Here is a 16,084-nt window from a genome sequence, read left to right as displayed (position 1 = left end):
AGCAGGAGACTTTAAAAAAGAATTGGGGATTATGCCTTAGATTTAAAATGCCTCAACTGAAGGGAGTATCCATCTTCCACAGGAACAGGTTATCTGATGCATCAATAGCCTCGCAGCTGAAGTGCTTGTTAATAACATGGTCCCAAGATCTTGTTAAAGAGTTGAAATTAGTGGTTTGTTTTCCTTAAAATTGTGAGGGCTAGATGCTTGTTATGGATAAGGGGGGACTGGCTGGACATTCGGCACTAAAGGGTGTCAGTTTGTCTCAGACCCTGAAAGCTTAATTTCATCTGTCTTTGATAATCTTAACTGCTGTGTGAAAGGTATAATTGGCTTTCTCTTTGAATGCAGAGGGGGCCTAGTACACCATTTCAATTACCACTCTTCATGAGAGCATGGAAAGTCCACGAATACCTGAATACCTGTGTTTTGCACACAGGCTCTTTTCCCCATTGTTAAGCTTCATTGCTGCTGCATAAAGTGATTCCCTGTAATTCCATTGCCTTTGGTGAGCACCTGCTGAATTTGCAGGTGGAGGACTTCTGGCAGCATCTACAGACAGCAGAATGAAGTGCCTTAATCAGCAAACAGCGTTTTGCTCTGATGTTTTTTTTTTATGTGAATCTTCAGCTTCCTTGATGAGTACAGTCAGCTTCCAAAATATATGCCCTAGCTGGAAACTTAGAACAGAATGAACAGTTGCATCAATTACAGAAAGAAGGAAAAAAGAAAAAATATTGCATTTTGCTCCCAGAGGTCTCGTGTTGCGAATCAACTGCTTCCATGCAGTAATCACTGGTTTGATGATTCAAAAAACATCCAGAAAAAGCAACTCTATTGTCAGGCTGCCCACGTACGCAGGTGAAACCTACATTAAGTATTGTTTGAGCCAAGATTTGTCCAACCTTGGAATACTGTTTACGTTGCTATTGTTGTTCCCATCACAAGCTTGTTTTTGTCACAAGCTATAATTTAGTAGTGACTTGGGTATGTCTTGAGAATTATAATTAAGAATGTGGCACAAAGGGGATTCCTGCTTCCTTGGATCTGCAAATAATTTTTTTTCTCTTTTTCTCCTTGTTCTCAATTTGGATTTGCTGCAGGTGCATAGGTCCACGTATTGAAGACTGCGTCGGCCTGATGGATAGGTACTTGCTGAGTGATCGTTCCCTGTGTGTCTTCCATCTTCCACGTGTGGACAAGGGCGCATGCGTGTGCATGTCCTTGTGAATGGCAAATGACGTCTTTTGTTCTGTAATTGCCTGCAGGTGTAGAGGTCCCGCTAGTCATGACTGCATTTACTATCCATGGACACGACAGTCCACTTTACCACAACATGCTAGGTAACATCCACCACTTCTCCATTTTTGTACACTAGGTCCTTCCCTAGTTACCATAGGAACGTTACGCTATCCAGTTTGTTCAGAAATGTGGAATATGGGAAGAATATAATGTGTTCTTAAGTAATTTATGCCTCTGAACATTCAAATTTGCTTCTCTATTTGAAAGCCAATTGAATATCTTACCTGTTTATCTTAGCATGTTTTTTTTTTCCTGAGGTTAAAGCAAAAACTGTCCAATTCTGGAATTTTAAGCAGAAATACATGTTTCTTGATGAAATTTTACTAGAAGTTAAACACAGTGAAAACCTCTGGTTAAAGTTGATTTTTTTTTCTGTTTGGCATTTTTTAAAGACAGAACTTAACAGAGCTTTTTCTTCCATACTTTCCCGTGGGGGGAAAAAATAAATGTTTAAGCAAAACTTAATTTCTCCCTCGATTTATCTGTCTTGATTTTTTTTCAATTTTCTGTTATATATAAAAAAAAAAAAAAAAAAAAACTGTCCTTGCAGCAATTTTGTTTTCCAGTAATGATGATCAAATCAAATTAATGCAAGAGGAATCCCAAAACACTGCAGTTATATTCCACATTCATTTTTGTGAAGGCCATTCATTGCCATTGAGTTTGTTAATTTTTAAAATCAAACTGGGTAGTATGACTTCCAGGCTTTGGGGTTACTGTCATGAGTTAGGATTAGATAAGAAATATATCCTTTCAGTCAGCTTCATCTCATTGAGCATTTTATTTTGTTTTTATTTTCTTTAAGAAAAGATTTTAAAGTTACTTTTCCTTTCTAGTTTCATACCTAGCGTGAAGATACCTGTTTTCTAGCTGCTGAGGGAGAACATGTTTAGGCTTGAAAAACAATCTAAATGCTATCAGGTGGTATACCTGTGTAATGAAATGGGTATCAGTTCTGACTTAATTCTTAGACCAATGATTAGGCAATGGAAGAAGACTTAAGTTTTTTTTTCCTATTATGGTATTTTTTTAATCATTCTGTTATGGGGTGTCTAGTTCGAGATACTTCTGTGGGGGACCCATTTTCAGATGTACTCAATGAGTATGAGTTACTGAAAACCTGCTATCAGTTTTAAACGTCTTCACTTTGTCAACTTTACTCAAAGCACAAATATAGAAAATATATTATTAGTTGTATAAGTTTAAGGGGCGTATCAGACTATAGGGAATGAGGACCATGCTGACATTCGTTACTTTAGTAATCAATTTATAAACAACACGTATTTCATCAATTGGATTTCAATTAGTTTTTGAAGGAATATTAAGGGCTTAATACTAGGAAGACAACTTTTTTTGTAACTTAGTGTTATGGTCTGCTTGCTCTAGCTTCCTCTGTTAGCCCAAAAGCTAGTGAGACCTTATTCACTGTTTAATTCCTGTGGTACAGCTCCAGAACTTTGTTCTGAAAATGGTCAGGTAGCAGTGAAGTCTTTGTGGGTGCCACAAGCAATCGCTGAAGTTAAGGGAAAGACTCCTGTTAATCACAGTGGATGTTACATTGGCCCCTGGGACCTTGGACGCGATATCACAACACTAAAGAAAGTGTTGACTATAAGGTTTCAGGCTGAAGCCATGTGTTAACAGGCAGTGTTTGTTTTGCATTTTACATTGTGCAAATTCTGTTTTTTGTCTTGAATCTACTGTCCAGGTAGGAAAGCAAATGATTCAGTAGGTGGAAGTAAAGCAAATGTTTTACTCTGCTCAAGCAAAGCATTTCCTGCTTGATTCAGTATGAGAAGGGAGGGACCCTCAAATGGTCATTTAGATCTCGTGGATTTCGTTTGTTTTGACTTTGCTGAATTTATTTTAGGAAAACTAGTGCACTGTAAATGTGATTAAATGTTAGTATGTGTGCATTTTTCCCTTTCAAAACAATGAAGGAGGTTTTAGGGCTTTAACGCTTCTGTATTTATTAGATCTGTAAAATTTTACATTTTTTTGGTGAAAATGATCCATTGTGATTGGGCTGAAAATAGGCAAAACTGCATTGGCAAAAGTGATACCTTTTATTATGACTGAAGGGATGTAAATCAAAAACGGATATGTTCTACTTAAATGGAACGTTCTTTGGGTCCCTTTAAAAGTTGTGGGACCTCCCTAGACTAACAGACTTTAAAATTAATCATTAGTTTCATCCGTGTCCCATTGAGTAGAATTTCTTCCATTTTTCTTTTACAGTTTTGCACTTTGCAAATTGGTTTAGCCATGATCCATTGACTTGAGGGCTTTTGTAAGAGCATGGTAAAACAGCAGAGGAATTTTTACTGTCATGTTTAATAAAGATTAATCAGATGTGCATCACATGGCCTGTTTCCAAATGACAGGTGAAACTTTAGTTTTTCTGCTTACGTTTTGTCCCTTATGTGCTGTGGAAAAAATCCTTACTTTTGCTATTCCATGTCTTCCTGCATAGCTTTTTATTTTTTAACCCTTACCTACAGTAGAGTGCAGCTCACAGGATGAAGAAACCCTTTTATTTCCCTATTTCCACCTTAGTGCGATTTATAAGGGCTGTTAGACCTCATTTCCTCTACACAACGTGACAGATTTCTCAGATAACTGTTAGGTGACTTGCCAGATCTCATGCTCTTATTTTTTCCTGTGAGAACCTGCATTTACTTTCAGTGTAAGTTTTTCATCACAAAGGCTTTCACCCTATTCTTAACTGCCAGGAAAAGTGCAAACTGTGAATAAGTAAAAGTCTTTGTAAGAGAACCAGTACATGGTCAGAAGTGTGGGACAACCAAGCGCATCGTTTGCTTGTGGTTAGTTGCAAATTCCAGCTGTTGTTACACTCTTGGTAGGGAAAGCCTTTGCTCACATTTGTGGCACAAAAGGAGCAGGTGAAGGCTGGGATCTCCCAGGGTGCCCAGAGGAGTTAGCACTCCTCTTTTCCCACCCGTCACTATTATGACATGCCATTCAATACCTTCTGACAGTTGCACTCAGCGGTTTCTTGAGTGGAATAGCATAGTTGTTAGAGGCTCTGGATACAGCATGAGCCACAGTGAGTGCAGTGCAGAGAACAAAAAGAGGAGTCTGCCTCAAAGAGCTGGATAACCATTGCCTAAAAGGAAGACTGAAAAACTGTTAGTGCTCTACCATCCATTAAGAAAATGACTGTAGTTGCTCACATAAGGTTGGTTCTTCTGTGCACCCCAGATCCAGAAAATTATCTAACTTGGTTATTGAAGCTGGGCTGTGGACAACGTTTCTGACTTAAAGTATGAATTCTGAATGTGTTTATCCTTCTGTAATTCATAGAACTTAAAGGTAGGAAGAGATTATCAAAGCAGGAGTGAATTTTATTTTTTTTCTGGTGTGTGTGAGATTGTAAATCTGAAGGCGTAATTGGAAGCATGCGGTGGTTATGATGGGAAAGAACTAACACCTTAATGGCCCTGGTCTAAGTAAGCTGATGTCTCTATTGATTTATGCCCTAAGATAACTTCACGTTTTGTTTTTAACTAACAGAAACTTAATTAGCCAGTACCACCATTGTCAAATGGTTACATAAAATGAAGTGTAGGTGTTAACTCAAATTGCAATCCTAATGCTAGCTTTGTATCAACAAAGGACGTTCTCTCAATAAATCATCACTTCCTAAGCAAAAAAAAACACCTGTTTTTATGTACTGTGTGTGTACAAGAGCTAATTAACAATAAACCCTATGTAATGCAGGCAAATCCTTTCATAGCTGTTTTGTACCCATGCACAGTATGACTTCAATAGAATTTTGCAGCCGTTCTGCCTAGATGGTGGGGAAGGGAAACACCTCTAATAAACTGGTAATGCTCATTGTTTTTATGGAGCTCTGTTCCATTGCTTGGAGGAAAGTATTCCATATGCTCTGTATTTTTATAGAATAATCGTAGTAACTTCTGGAGGGGAAGAGGAGGAGAATTTCTATATAAAATAAGAGGGAATATAGGATCTGTGAGTATGAACTAAGCCGCATTACTTAACTTGAGTGGTAAAAGATGCTGCTCTTGAGACACTTCTAACATGGTGGTCTCTGCTGTATCAGAACAGAGCAGTTAAAGAAAGAATTAATATATTTTTTTAAAATATATTTTATATTTATTAAAATGTTAATATTAAATATTAGTATTAAATATTAATATTAAATTTATTTTAAAATATTTTATTTTTTTTAAGAAGCAAGACTAGAAACAATACTGTTTCTTGTCCTGTCTCTGTGGGTTAAATAGAGCTTACAGTTGATATATATGGGACAGTTGGATAGAGAAATCCCTGTGTTGTGTGAGAACTGCTGCTACTAAACTGGTTTTCAAACATACCTTCGCTGTGGGCACCTTCATTGTCATGACAGCATTTCACTCCCTGGAGCTTTAGGAGGAATGTGTCCGAGTCTCCCTGTGTGAAGGAACCAGAGGCAACTGTCATCATGCACGTGCCTTTTAAAATCCGTTCAGTGGCTCCAGTAGTTTGAGGATCCTGTTTAGACTGCACAAGATAGAATAAGGCAAGAAATCTGGTGTTTGTTGTAGTTCTACAAGTAGTGGAATATGAGTGGAATGCTCTTGCTGCCTGTTGAGATTGTTGCTGCCCAAGTTCAGGTTTCTCAGCAGCAGAGCTGTTTACTGGGTTTGAGTAATAATTTGTTAATGCATAGTGGTGCATGCCAAACAGAAATGCTACAGCGAGGGTATAGAAGTTGTCTTAGCATATCACTTTGTGGATATAGGTACAGCAGTCCTTACTGTATCATGCAGTGCATCCCAGCACTTGTCTTCTTCAGCTGGTGAGCTCTGAAAGAACGTAAGTGCACCATTCAGTCTTAAAAAGCAAGCAGATTTCTTGCAGAAATGTACAGTGACATGTATTTGGTCTGTTTCAGATGTGGTGATACCATAGTGGGTTTTTTTTGGTTGTTTGTTTTTTGTGCTCTTTGAGTTGCATGAGTTGCAAAATATATTTTAAAATACGTTTAAAATAAGAAGAGTCTTTGTTCTAAAAACTGGGCAAATTACTGTGCTGAAACTTAGAGCAGAAGAAATAAGAAATATTAGACCAAATAGATCACTGTTGAAAGGCAAGCATTTAGGAAACTCCAAATTGCAGGTGGTTTGTTAGAATGGAAAACAACGCACAGTCCTATTGCAGAGGTCACTGCCTTTCGTACTCATCAAGCTACGTAAGCTTTGTGTGGCGTGTCTGTACTGGTTTGGCTAAGCAAATAATACATGATGGAGAAATAAAATGGTATCGGGAAAAAGTGACCTTATTATAGAGCAACAGTATATATGTCACCACTCTCCAGTGGGTTTCTTTTATGGCTTGAAATGAGGATTTAATTTAGATTCAATGTTGTTATAAATTAATTATCTATTATTAAAAATACATTTGTAGAGCTTTAGAAATATGTAAGATGTAGAGTTGTTTAAACCTCAGTGAATGGTTTCTTAATAAATCATTAATATTTAATATATAATAAATCAGAACTAAAGCTTGCGGTCTTACTTCCAATCTACCTGCATAATGCAGGATTTGTCGCTCTTTCATATTTAGACAATTTACATGACAAACGTATTTCAGTTCAGAGTCCAGCCAAGACTTAATTCTCTGCATTCTGGCTTACTCACCGTGACCCATCAGGTAATTAAGGAGCTGCAATTCTTGCAATAAATGGCAAAGTCTTGGTAGGGGTTCTTTAGGACAGTATGCTGGTGGCACTGTACCTGTGTTGGAAGCATGCGTACAGTGAAAGTCTGCTTAATAGTGTTACTTCAGATCAGTTAGTAATTCCTACCATGTAATCCACTGTAGGAGGGGGTCTGTATTTGAGTTGGGGTAGATTTATTCCTTTCTAATATCTATAAAGTGATCTCGCAAGAACTCCCCCCACATGCACACTTTTCCATTGCCTATTTAAAACCAGGTAAGTACTTCTTGGAATGAGCACTTAATGCAGGTGACAATTTGTATGTAAAGAAGTTTGCAAATTATGTCACTTATGTCACTTTTTTTTCTTACACAAGTGTATGTTCTGTTTCTCAGTTAATTTGCAACAGCTTTTCCAGTGCTGTATCAGAACTAGTGGATAACTTGTCAGTGATGATAGCTCATAGTCCATCATGTTCATTTGTGCAGAAATGAAAATGACAACACATTACTGAGGGCATTGTCCAAATGTCTCTTGAACAGCCTGTTGCAGCATTTGACAAACCTCAGATTAGAGGATTTTTTCCATGTATGTGGTCTGAAGTAGCCCTGATGCGGCTTTGTGCTGTTCTTGCGCATCCTGTCATCAGACACCAGGGAGCAGAAACTGGTGCTTCCCTCCTCAGGACCTGGCAGAGCAGTAAGCTTGCCTCATGGCCATCTTTTCTCCAGGTTTGATAAACCAAGTGGCACTAGTCTAGCAGAGGGAAAAGGATAGGGAATCTGTGAGAAAACAAAATGGCTGAAATCTGAAGACGGATGTGTTCAAAGTAGCAAAATGACAATGCATTTTTAATAAGGATTATTAATCCCTGGAGTCATTTTTCCCTGGTAGCATTCAATTTTCTAGCATTAGGCTTGTAAAATCAAAACTGGAGCTTTTCCTTGCAGGTGTGTGCTGTTGGAAAGAATCGATCTGTGCCAAGCCTGTAGGCTGTGCAGGTATCAGGGTGGAGGATTTCACTGGTTCCTTCTGTCCTTGTTTACAGCGTGACAGGACAGTTGCAGATATGCAATGATAGCTTCCTGCTCTGATCATCTCTTGGCTCATGTTCTAAGCCTAGCACCCAGGGTTCCTCTTTGAATTTTGATTGCTGGTATTGGCAGATCTAGCTACTGAATGCTTCGATTTGATTCTTGTCAGCTTTAAGGCACAGAATGAGAGCTCCAAATGACTGTGCACAGGGTTTGTGTTGTACTGGCCATATTCTTGATGATTCGCAGTTAGGTCAGTTAAAGGACTTCTGAGTTTTCAAACTAACCTTTGCTAGGGGAGGGGAGAAATTGATTGAGATCTTAATTGTTTGACTGAGCTCTTTTGCATTGTGACTTTTCACTTCAACCGTGCATTTATTTTGAATAAAGTTAGCAGTAGGGTTTTTACATGCTAGTGTTTCAGCATTTTTATTTAGTGTGGTACAACTGAAAGCAAGTTGTTTTCCATGACTAATTTTTGACATTAATAACATAGATAAAGGAGATCTTCACATTTTTATCTCTATCAGGTTTTCTAAGCCTTAGATGCTAGCAAAGTACTAAGCATCTAATACTTTTTTTGCAGTACAAACTTCCCTTCCTCCCCCCCCTCCCTTTTTTTTTCTTTCTCTTCTTAACATCTTTCCCCACTTTTCCTGGAATAGATGCTTTGTAGCATCTTTGGTAACATGAAGTTTAGGAAGCACAGTATCTAGATAATGGATTATTTTTAGTTTATATGTAACTTACAAAAGTGAAGCTTTCTTTTGGGATGACTATACTTTTGTCAAAACAAACAAAAAAAAACAACTTGACCCTGTTTTCCAGTCTGATGTAAATTTTAATGAAATCTTAACGCCCTGAAATTGCTTCACAGAAACAATGATGTGGTGTTCTTCAGTTGTTTCTGCAACATGGTTTCTATGTGCTCTTGTTTCTGGTCAGTACCTTGCAAAAAACACCTTTAGTTGCAAAGCATTCAAAAGCAGCGTTAGTGACATGCAGGTTTCTGTGCATCTTGTACAGGATTCTGAGTGTTCATGTGGATCACTTTTTCCCCAGATGCTGGTGTGCTCTATTCAGAGCATTTAACAGCTATTGGAAGAGAAGTATTTTAAATATTTGGAAGATGCATAGGTAAGGTGGTATCTGTAATAAATTCTGCAATGTTATATTGTAGTGAAATTTGGGAGAAAGCAGAGCTGTTGTGCTAAATCGTCATTGGCCTTTATGTGGGCCATACTGTACTGCAAACTAATCATAATAAAACAGCTGTTTCAGAGTCTAGGTTACGCTCAGCAGTATCCTCACCATGGACACAAGCTGTTTTTCTAATCAAGTCACATCTGTGACTATCAGGATGATAGGAGGTTGCTGCGTACATGGACACAAAAATCACTGGTAGGGCTGAGAATAGAAGGTAGGGATAATATTCACAGACTGGTTTCCCTTAACAGCCTTTACAGACAGTGAAGTGAAATAGATTCCTTTGGGTGGCTGTGCAAACGGAGCAGATAAGTGAAGGTGGGTGGGCTTGGAGCTTCTAAGCTGAACTTTTTTTTTTTTTTTGGAGTGGTCTGTAGGGAAATGCTAGTAGTGTGATGATGACTAGAAGTAAGAGGAGTTGCAGGTTTTACTTGTTTATCTTTGTTCCTCTTGACAGTGTAAGAACTCCTGGAGAGGACTGGTATATTATATATCCTGCTGGGGGGGTGGGGGGGGGAGTCCAGTTTAAGCCTTGTGTCAAAGTGAGGATCTCAGTTTTCTTCTACCAGTTTTTCCTCATAATCAAATGGGATTTTCCAATGATTGATGTAATTTATGTAGGGCATTTAAGCAGACATGATAGTATCCTTGTAATATTACAGTTATAAATCCCAAAGCAGCATCAGGAATATTCAAATAAAAATTCCTTATGCCCTGATCTTTATCTACCTTGGATTTTGCTTGATATTTATGAGCACTGGCCGCATTTATTCCCTCCTATGCTCCACAAAGATAAATTTTGCATATTTAGAAACTCTAATGAGGAGAGGCTAAAATACATGTTCAAGTTAACAGCAGAAACATGGCCATTTTTGAGGCACTTATGCCTCAAATACGAGAGAACATGTATGCCAATGTGGAATCAAGTGTTAGTATTTTGCTTTAGACTTCAAAGGAAAGTCTTAGTCCTTTATATATGTAATACATGCACAATATATGGGTGCAAATTTCCACTGTTAAAAAAGGAACCTACAAATCTTCGTGCACTCTAACTTTAATCTTAAACATAGGTCCCAAAGATGATCTAATGCCACCCCTTGTTAAAAATAACTCAGCTGAAACCCATGTAAGCTCTCCATTTATCACAGAACAAGTGATTGGATATGACAGGATGCTTGAAGATCAGGAACACAGCATGACAGTTCTGTTCTCATCAGTTTATCATGTCCCATTTTGTTTTGGCTTTTTTCCCCCTCTGCCAGTGTCCAGTGCTGAACTTAGTACTACCTTAGTCTGCTCACTCATGTTGAAGAGGCTTGCTCAGAGAAGTGTAGATGCACAGCTGGACCAGAAATGGCCTGGTGGGAGTTGGGGCTGTCTTTAATGAGCAGACTCTGAGAAACATGAAGTCATAAAGACTTCAGAGAGAGGCAATCAATGACAGAATCTCAGACTTGATCCCCAAATACAGTCCTTAAAAGTTCACTGCCATGAAAATTCCTGGAGCTTGAGCAAGCAAACACTGCCCCAGATGATTCAAAGCAAAACAAGAAAGAGTCTGCTGTGCACAACCACTCAGCTAAATACGTATTGAAACTGTGCTGTGCTCCTTAAATCTTCTGAAAGACCACTGCAGTCTTACAAGCAAAATTTCACTTAGTCATGTATGGATTTGGGTATTTCATGTATTGAATGGCTCAATTACACCTAAGGTTCACCTGGAACTCCACTTACCAGTGGAATTCGGAAAGTGTTGAGGAAAAATAAGAGAACGGTATTCGTATGGGTTTACTTCTCTTGGTTAGTTAAAATACTCTCAAATGTTTCTTTTTGGTCTCTGTTCTTTACAGTTTGAGTTACCGCCCAACTGAAATGAATTTCCCCTGATGTTTGGAATGGGTTCCAGATATTGTAGAGAATAAAGTAGTGAATGACTAATTCATCATGAGTGCATGTCCTCAGGGATCAGATTTTTTTTCCACACATTGTTTCCCACATATTTGTGTGAGCAGACACCTCTGTGATTGTTTGTTATGTGTAAAGATGAAAGAGCACACAAGACTGAATCAAACTGTCACCTGAAATGCTAATGAATTGCTGTTAGTGCTGGCTGCAGTATTCACTCCTCTGTACTGTCACTAGTGAAGCAAAACTGAAAGCAGGTTGAGATACATTGAGCTTATCAAGACTTGAGTTTGGCTGTCTGCTTGAAAAGTTGTACAGGTGTAGGGTGAAGGTAGTGGGCCTCCTGTGACTGCTAGAACATACAATAGGTACCAAAATGTAACCATGATGCAAACATGATAAAATCTGCTCTGAATGCCAGTTGCACAGTGAAGGAGTTGTTCCTAACTGGTTTCAGTGGCCAAATTTGTGCTAAGATTTCTATTCTCTGTCTGACCTGGCCAGCCCCTGTTGAAAGTTTGGCTACCTACTGATGTAATGCATTGTATTTCTCAGCTCCCCAAGCTGTGTGGTGTGTTTGGCTTCAGCTCTGTGGTGCTTTTGGCTTCGATGGTTTCTGAACAGAAAGCAGTGCTGCCAGACAGACTGGTCTCTCAACATATACAGGAGAATGCACCTTATGCTTCTTTGAGAAAAGCATGTGTTCTTATTAATAATTGCGTGCACACAGAAATAATTGTAGAACCTGTTGACTACAACCAGTTGCAGAGAAGCCTGTGTGCTGCAGCCTGAGTTTATTGCCTCTAACAGGAATGCTTTATGCAGAGAGAGACTCCTTAAGCTAATGTTCATGGTTTTAGTTTCAGAGCAGTCCATCAGTGCCCATGGTCATTACAGGTCTGGTTTTCTTTATTTGAAGCAAAATATTACTCTTTGCAATGAAAATGGGAAATATGACAAGTTTATAAAGAGGATTGTTCTTTTACTTGATGAACTGGCTTCACCTGTGAGTCCAGTCCAGTGGATTTAACTGGCTTTCTGTCACAGATAAATCAATCCACATTATATGGGACCTGACTTGGCATATTTTACAAGGAACGTTAATCCGTTTACTTAAAGCTCAAGCCTCAAAACAAAGTCACTGTGCAAGTTCCTAACAATAGCATTCCTTTTTTTGTTGTTGTTGTTGCAAAAGAGAAAAATCTCAGCCTGAAAATATCAGGGATGCAAGAAATGTCAGGTAGACTTTCAGTTATATGGAGAGAGAAGCCCACAAAAAGCCTCTGTATTAATACTGCAGTTAGAGCAATCTCAGTATTTATTCCCAGTCAGCTATATTAACAGGGAGGTAAAACAGAGTTCTTAGTAACTTAAGGTGAAAATAGGAACATCGTTGTTCTCCTAAATTACTTAAATCACCATTTGGATTTAAAACTAGTTTTAAAGAAATCCAGTGTGCACTGTATGTGCTTAAGGATAATAAAGATGTCAAAAAATTATTCTCAGTACACATTAATGTTTAGAATTCTAGCCCGAATTCATTTTAAAAGCTATCCTCAATTTTTATTTTTCCACCATTTATTTTGCTGAGTGAAATAAGGAATCCTATCTTTGCTTAAATAAAATAAAAACGCACTGAAAATTGAGTAGGATATACTTTAACAATTCAAGGAATAGATACGATATATTTACTTGTCTTGTTTAACTGTCATTTCAGCAAACACTTTCTGATAACCAAAATATGCACAAGCCTTCAGAAAATTATGTCACTCACTGCATTAAACATTTTGATGCATCCTTATTGCTCAGTTGCTCTCAACAAGACATCTTGATCAGTGGCACATCTGTTCTGTACGTGGCTAAGAACAATGGCTCTCAGCTGGAAAAGGCGGTGAAAATTCTGAATCGCATGATTTGAGTGATCTAGAAGCGTGCAACTACTGAATGGACCTAGATGGGGACTACAACATTGTGCTCATGTTGAAAAGTCGTGGGTAAAGCTACCTGGCACCAGAGTTTAACTACAGCTAGTTGATGGTATGATGGAATACATTTAGCCCATATCTAGATTTTAATATCTACATTTAAATGTCGGATTGGTAGTCATCCTGAGATCAGCTGTTACAATTTGTGTTGAAACAAGATAAAAGCTAATCTGCATGTAAGAGGTAACATTTTGCTCAGTGTTTAAACATCCTTGGATTAGACGGGAAAAGGGAGAAGTGAGTCTTGTTCTTGGAAAAAAAAAATATAAAGCAGAGCACATCTTGATGTGAAGAATAGTAGATGAATTCTTCCTGCCCTGAGGAGCACTGTTTTGTGAGCAATTGCGGTTGTAGAGGGCTGCCAGAGAAGTGCTGCACAGCAGAGAAGCTCTTAAAACATACTCAAATTTGCTTCTCACTCTGGTTGTTTATCTTGTATGTTTTAAATACAAAGATTATTGTTCCAGGATTAGCAGAATCTGTTAAATCGCTGAAAGTGCAGCTTGAAAGTTGCCTGAATTCCCTTCTGAGGGAAGGGGAGAGGAATGCAGAATGTGTGAATTGTCCATCAGGAAGAAAGATTACCTTGAAAAAGAAAATTTCCAAGCAGCAAACACTTCACAAATATTCAAAGTTAGAATGATTTCTGTCTGGATGTATAGATAAAAAATCTTAAAGTGGGGAAGGCTGGGAAGGTTGAGGTGGGAACTGAAAGCTCTCTAACAGCTTGGCTTCAAAGCTCAGTTCATTTACATATTGTATTACATGGGTTAATGCCAAAGGTACAAAAACAGGTGTTCTTTCTCAGCTTTATTCTGTGGACCACAATACTATTTCCTTTCCTCCTGCTGCTGTGTTCTCCAGTCTAGAGTATGAGACCATGTACTCATCGAAATCAGTAATTAGGCTTTAATACCTGACTCTCTGCACTTTGGGAATTGCAGATGTCTTGATGTTTTGGAGTGGAATGATACAAGCTCCCCTGTTGGGCATCCTTGTCCATCTTGGAACGGTAACTTTGAACTTCTTGTCTCAAATTTGGTGCGCAGGAGTTGATATTACATGCTTCTAAATATGAAAACACTGTGTACATTTAAAAAGAAAAATATATTATTTATTTCTCCTAAGGGAATATTATAATCTTACTTTCAAATTTCAGCCACAGATAGATGCCGCTTCCAGTTTAGAAGGCTGAGTTTTTCACATGTAGTGAATTTTTTCCCCTCTCACCACCTCCCCTGCTGCTTTCTTTTCCAGTCATTGATTGGGTATTCTGTCCTCAGCTGGTGGAGGGGTGAGGGACAGCAAATCGTGTGGGGTTGAATTACAATTCAGGGCCCTATTTCTTGAAATTATAAGTCTATTTTGATGAGCATAAAAGTCTAGAAACACCTAGCAGGGAGGGGTTGTTTTTTTTTTTTACACCCTCTGGGGTAGATTTTCCTTGTGTATGGGTGGATATGTCAAGACCTTTAACCTGTGTTGGCACTCTACTGGCAGAGTAATCGATGAGGCTAAAAAGGAAGATGTGTCTTAAGGACAGACTAGGTGAAGAAGCAGTGTCTAGCGGTACTGGATTTGTACTTCCAAAACATCATGATCTGTTTTATACCTAAACGACATTCAGCTTCTGTATTTGCAGGCATTACGGTTTCCATAGTAGTCTCTGAACTATAATAGGCCTTAAAGCATTCTATGTTGCTAATGCATTTTACCTGAGAAAATGTGGTAATGGTGCTTCAAACAGAGTGTTGCAATAGCTAGGTGTGCCAGTATAAGGCTTTTTCTGCGTTAACGTCAAGTGAGTGCCACAACAGGATTGGATCTGGACTACCAAGCAGGTGATGGACCAAATCTCTAGCCTACATTTGCTTCAGGGAATGTTTCTTTGCGTAAGTTCTAGTCTGATCCCATGGGCTTAAGGGCAGTTAGGAGTTGGAGCATGTTAAATACACTCCAGAAATACGTTTCTGGTTGGTATCTGAAAGGAATCCAGGTTGAGTGCTTTGAGATCTCTCTGAAGCAAAGTGCAGCAATGATGGGCAGTTAGGACAGTTCAGAGGTGGGCTTCAGAATGGTCAGCAGTGGTAATACACCTTAATAGAGCAAACCAGGTAAGATGACCTTGCGTCCCACTGCTCAGCTGTGTGATAGGACATAAAAGAACAATAAGGGTCAGATAAATCAATTTACTATTTCTGTCAGTGACTCCTTCAAATTTTCAATACCTGTATGCTACCTTTTTTTTTTATTAGTAGTAGTAGTCCATAATGTATCTTTCGTCATCATCCAGGCTTAACAGGGGGAGGCTGTTAAACCACAGCAGTGATACTTCTACAGTCTTGACAATTGTTAACCTATTTCCTGTGGTTAAAAGGCAGTGATTTCTGCACCATTTATGTTCTGCCGTTGTCATACTGTCTCCTTTTTAGCCCTCTTTTCAGCTGCTGTCCAGCCATTGTTGTTGGGATGTTAAACATTAAGTGTTTATGTTAGTAAGTTGCTGGCATTCTGTGAAAATGCCTAATTTAAGGTGTTGGTTTGGAGGCTACTGCACACCCTATAGAGGCAGGGAAGATAAACAAAACTGAGAGCACATGCTGCTTTCACTTTTTCTTTGTCAGGAACCTGTTCGTCTCCACTGATTGTGGGGGGGATTTCCAAATGTGCACAACTAAGTCAGAGTGAATCTCTGAGACAGTTTTTATTTTGTGCTTGTAGAGTATCTACCACCATGCCAGCCTATTATATCTTACATCTGTGGGAAAAACAAGCTAGTAGTTGCAGCTGATGCTGCTCAAGGTCCTGGAGAGATGAAAGGTGTTGCAGGAGTTATGGGGGGATGACTACTTTTTTGTGGGAATACTGACCCTAGCTTGTTGTTACACACAGGAGTTTTTTGGCTCCACACAGCTGTCTTCTGATATGGGATTTGGCTTTGCTATTAGCAGAACCAGATGGGTGCA

The 16,084-nt window shown here is 38.7% G+C and overlaps 1 protein-coding gene across 6 annotated transcripts in view; it reads left to right on the top strand.

Moving 5' to 3' along the window:
• Positions 1–16,084, top strand: part of ERBB4 (erb-b2 receptor tyrosine kinase 4) — a 575,035-nt gene that overhangs the window by 440,170 nt on the left and 118,781 nt on the right. For 4 of the 6 annotated variants that reach the window (XM_040562317.1, XM_040562315.1, XM_040562314.1 and 1 more), the window contains exon 16: positions 1,269–1,343. In XM_040562317.1, coding sequence (XP_040418251.1) covers positions 1,269–1,343 — 75 coding nt within the window. Of the gene's footprint in view, positions 1–1,103; positions 1,149–1,268; positions 1,344–16,084 lie in introns of all 6 variants that reach the window. The other 2 variants (XM_040562316.1, XM_040562313.1) reach the window with 1 other exon arrangement.

Source organism: Cygnus olor, chromosome 6, assembly GCF_009769625.2.
Source record: "Cygnus olor isolate bCygOlo1 chromosome 6, bCygOlo1.pri.v2, whole genome shotgun sequence".
Lineage (NCBI taxonomy): Eukaryota > Metazoa > Chordata > Aves > Anseriformes > Anatidae > Cygnus > Cygnus olor.
The sequence above is the reverse complement of the archived record's forward strand: the minus strand, read 5'-3'. Positions and strand labels throughout refer to the sequence as shown.